General features: G+C 42.4%; 2 protein-coding genes across 2 annotated transcripts; both read right to left on the bottom strand.

The window, feature by feature from the left end:
* Positions 1 to 1,150: 1,150 nt before the first annotated feature.
* LOC129742304 (uncharacterized) lies at positions 1,151 to 1,978 on the bottom strand. The gene has a single exon (XM_055734186.1). The coding sequence runs from the start codon at positions 1,976 to 1,978 to the stop codon at positions 1,151 to 1,153; it is 828 nt and encodes a 275-aa protein (XP_055590161.1).
* A 680-nt stretch (positions 1,979 to 2,658) lies between these two features.
* LOC129742303 (uncharacterized protein K02A2.6-like) lies at positions 2,659 to 3,471 on the bottom strand. Its single transcript, XM_055734185.1, has one exon. It carries the CDS (start codon positions 3,469 to 3,471, stop codon positions 2,659 to 2,661), a length of 813 nt encoding a protein of 270 aa, XP_055590160.1.
* Positions 3,472 to 3,682: the final 211 nt, after the last annotated feature.

Here is a 3,682-nt window from a genome sequence, read left to right as displayed (position 1 = left end):
TCCTCGCTACTGGTCTGAACAAGAATGCCCTTTATTCTAGCCTCCTGTTGCATTGTATGTGTGCAGCAGTCAAGGTATATTGACGAGCTTGGTAAGGCAATTCTTGGTCAAGGAAATATAATGAAAGGTGATACAAAAAGCTTCGATACTACATTTACTTTCTCTTTATTATATTTTGATTTATAAGTCACAAACCGTTTGTCAATTTTCACTGACAGCTCTTACATCAATTGTCTGCACGTAATCTTGCAGGTAAGATGGTTGCCGAATGGCACGAGAGTTTCTCGAGCACCCAGCAGTGTTTTGCTCGATCGATGTTGACGATCCGTCTCCTATGTTGGAATGCGGTGAAGGGTCGATCTCAGTTTTATTTGGTACTCGATGTAAATGGGATACATGTCTTCGATATTTAACACCTGTTTTCTCTGAAGCAACTATGACAACACCGCCTTTCCGTTTTAAAACTTTAAATACTTGAGGGTCATAGTTTGGAGTTAGCTTGTTTGATTTAACCATCCTTTTAACCAAAACCGAATCTCCTTCAGAAATAGGGTTCGGTTTAGCGTTTCTGCGTTCGTCAGCATACAATTTTCCTTTCTCTTTCATTATTTTATCTCGATCAATCGTTTCTTCATCGATCTCTTTAGGATGGAAAACTGTTGGAAGTCGATCACGAATGGTGTAGCCGAACAGCATCTCTGAAGGAGTCTTCTTCGTGGTCGAGTGAGCAGTTGAACGGTACATCAATAAATATTTATTAAGTTCATCGATCCAATTTCCTTTTGTCGCCTGACATATGGTCAATCTTTTTAAAATAGATCGATTCTGCCGCTCAACTTCTCCGTTTTGTTGCGGCCAGTACGGTGTCGTGGTGATTAGATTAATATTATTGGCTTCGCAAAATACACGAAACTCTTCGCTAGAGAATTGAGGACCGTTATCCGCAGTTATTGATAACGGTAACCCGAACCGTCCAAAAATGGTGTTAAGCCGTTTAATAGTCTCGGTGGAATCTATTTTTGTCATTATCTCAACCTCCAGGTAACGGCTAAAATAGTCTATAACGACAAAAAGATAATGTCCAGACGGGAGTGAACCAAGGAAATCCATGGCTAGGTGTTCCCATGGTCCCGAGGGTAATTCGGTACGCTTAATTGGTTCTGGTGGTGAAGGAGCAGCTACAAGCATACATCCGCGGCAGTTTTTGACGGAATGCTCGACCTGAGCATCCAGTTTTGGCCACCACCTGCTTCATAACTGTCATACCAGGATGACCTTCGTGCGCCAAATCTAGAACCAGTGATCTTAATTTTTCTGGTATAACGATGCGAGTTCCTCGTAGGAGGATCATTCCACAAAAACACATCTCAGTTGCGAACAATTTATAAGGTAACGCATCTTCCGACCATTCATTCCGTTCCAAACCACCCCTCACGGATTGGATCGATGTATCCAACTTTGATGCTTCTTCAATCTCGGTTATCTTTAGAGCCACTGGAGTCGCATTGGACGCCACCCAATTGACGTAGGACTCTACACATTCATCGAAAGTCTTCCCGCAGTAATTATCTTTGATTGCCAATCGAGATAGTGGATCAACCACATTGGTTTTTCCTGGCCGATAAATGACTTTGTAAGCTTGTAACCTTACCACCCAGCGCTCAATTCGCGCGCAGGGTTTAGACTTAGGACTGAAGATAGCCTCTAGAGGTTTGTGATCAGTTATCAAATCGAAGGACCGACCGTAAAGGTAAAAGTGGAAACGTTCCACAGCCCACACAAGAGCTAGGGCCTCTTTTTCGATTTGTGCATAACGCGTCTCCACATCCGACAGACTTTTACTCGCATAAGCGATAATACGAGCATTCTGACCTTTTATTTGCATTAACACCGCTCCCAAACCGACCGGACTTGCGTCAGCAACCAATTGAGTTCGGTCATCAACGTCGAAATAGCCTAGCGTTGTTGGGCAAACCATGTATTTCTTCAACTTGTTGAATGCCTCGAGTTCTACTTGTCCCCATATAAAAGGTTGGTTTTGTTTTGTCAACTGTCGGAGTGGGTAGGTCAACGTTGCCAAATCAGGAATGAATTTTCCTAAATAGTTCACAAGTCCTAAAAAACTTCTTACCTCCTCTCTAGATCTCGGCTCACGGAAATTGCGAATCGACTCTAATTTGTCAGTATCTGGCTTTATACCATCGACTGACAAGATGTGGCCTCAAAATTTCATCTCAGTTGCGGCAAAAATACATTTACCTGCATTCAGGGAAATATTTTTCTCAAGTAACCTCTGCTGAACCTTTTTTAAACGCAAATCGTGCTCCGATCTATCAGCTCCAAAAATCAGGATATCATCGATGAAAACAACGCAGCCATCACAGCCGCTTAGAATGTGTTCCATCGTTTTTTGGAACAACTCTGGCGCGCAATTGATACCAAACATCAGTCTGGTATAACGGAACAGGCCTCTATTGCTTATGAATGTCGTAATCTCACGGGACTTTTCCGATATTTCTATTTACAACAAAACACGGTACATCAGATGTCGAAAAAAAATCAAATCGTTTATTTAAAAAAAATCATTTCAAACAACAACAAAATCAATTCAAATTTCAAAATGGTTATCTGAAGAAAAAAACAAAACTTCCAACAAAATTAACGTACCTGGTGGAAAGCACTCTCAATATCTAAACGAGAAAATATTTTCGCTTTCGCCAGGTGCGGTAGGAAGTCTTCGATGGTCGGTAACGGATGATTTTCTCTTTCGATTGCCTCATTAGCGCGACGCATATCGACGCAAATGCGCACATCACTGCCATCGCCCTTTGGTACCACAACGATCGGAGAAATCCATCTGGCAGGTCCGTTCACAGGTTCTATCACTCCTTTGCTTAGGAGCTCATCGATCTTCTTACTAACCATCTTTTCTAGTGCCACAGGAATGCGACGGTATGGTTGAACAACAGGTGTTACGTCAGGTTTAATCGGAATGTCTATAACAACGTCTTTTATTGTTCCCAGCTTATTATCGGTATTTGCAATGGTATTCACAGGAGTACTTATTTTCAAAACGCTCATGGATGTTGCAGTATCGCGTCCAATCAAAATTTTTCCACTGCCGTTTACGACGTAGAAATCTGCTAATTCTGTTGCAGTACCAATCTTCAGAACGGCAGTAAATACGCCAATCAATTGAAGCGATTGCCCTCCGTAGGCTTTGAACACCGTAGGATCATCCCGGCGTTGGTTGGAAACTTTCACATTCTTAGATTTTAACTGATCCCAGTTCGTTTGGCTCAACAGATTGTACTTCGAACCAGAATCGATTACCGCCGATACAGTAACACCGCCGATCTCGCACTGCATTTCACCGTCGTTGTCACCAGACGTGACATTAAAAATGTATTCCGTTTTGTCGGTAACCGAATCATCAGTGATATGCTTCACCAAGTGTGTGTGAGTCCTCATTTTTGTTGTCCGCCCCTGCATCGTCAATTGAAATACTCCTGTTTCCTGCATGTCTGTATCTTGATTGATATGCGCCAGATCTTGTCATCAGCTGCTTGTGGTGGCGACACTTTTTCGCATAGTGATCTTTGCGACCACACTTCTTACAATTTTGTCATCGCGTTGGGCACGTGGCATCTCTTGCTATATGTCCGAAAAATCCACATCGAAA

Source organism: Uranotaenia lowii, chromosome 2, assembly GCF_029784155.1.
Source record: "Uranotaenia lowii strain MFRU-FL chromosome 2, ASM2978415v1, whole genome shotgun sequence".
Taxonomy (NCBI): domain Eukaryota; kingdom Metazoa; phylum Arthropoda; class Insecta; order Diptera; family Culicidae; genus Uranotaenia; species Uranotaenia lowii.
This window is presented reverse-complemented; position numbering and strand designations above follow the sequence as displayed.

Coding starts and splice junctions, on each gene's coding strand:
- LOC129742303 (XM_055734185.1), bottom strand. CDS start 3,471: ATGAGGACTCACACACACTTGGTGAAGCATATCACTGATGATTCGGTT.
- LOC129742304 (XM_055734186.1), bottom strand. CDS start 1,978: ATGGTTTGCCCAACAACGCTAGGCTATTTCGACGTTGATGACCGAACT.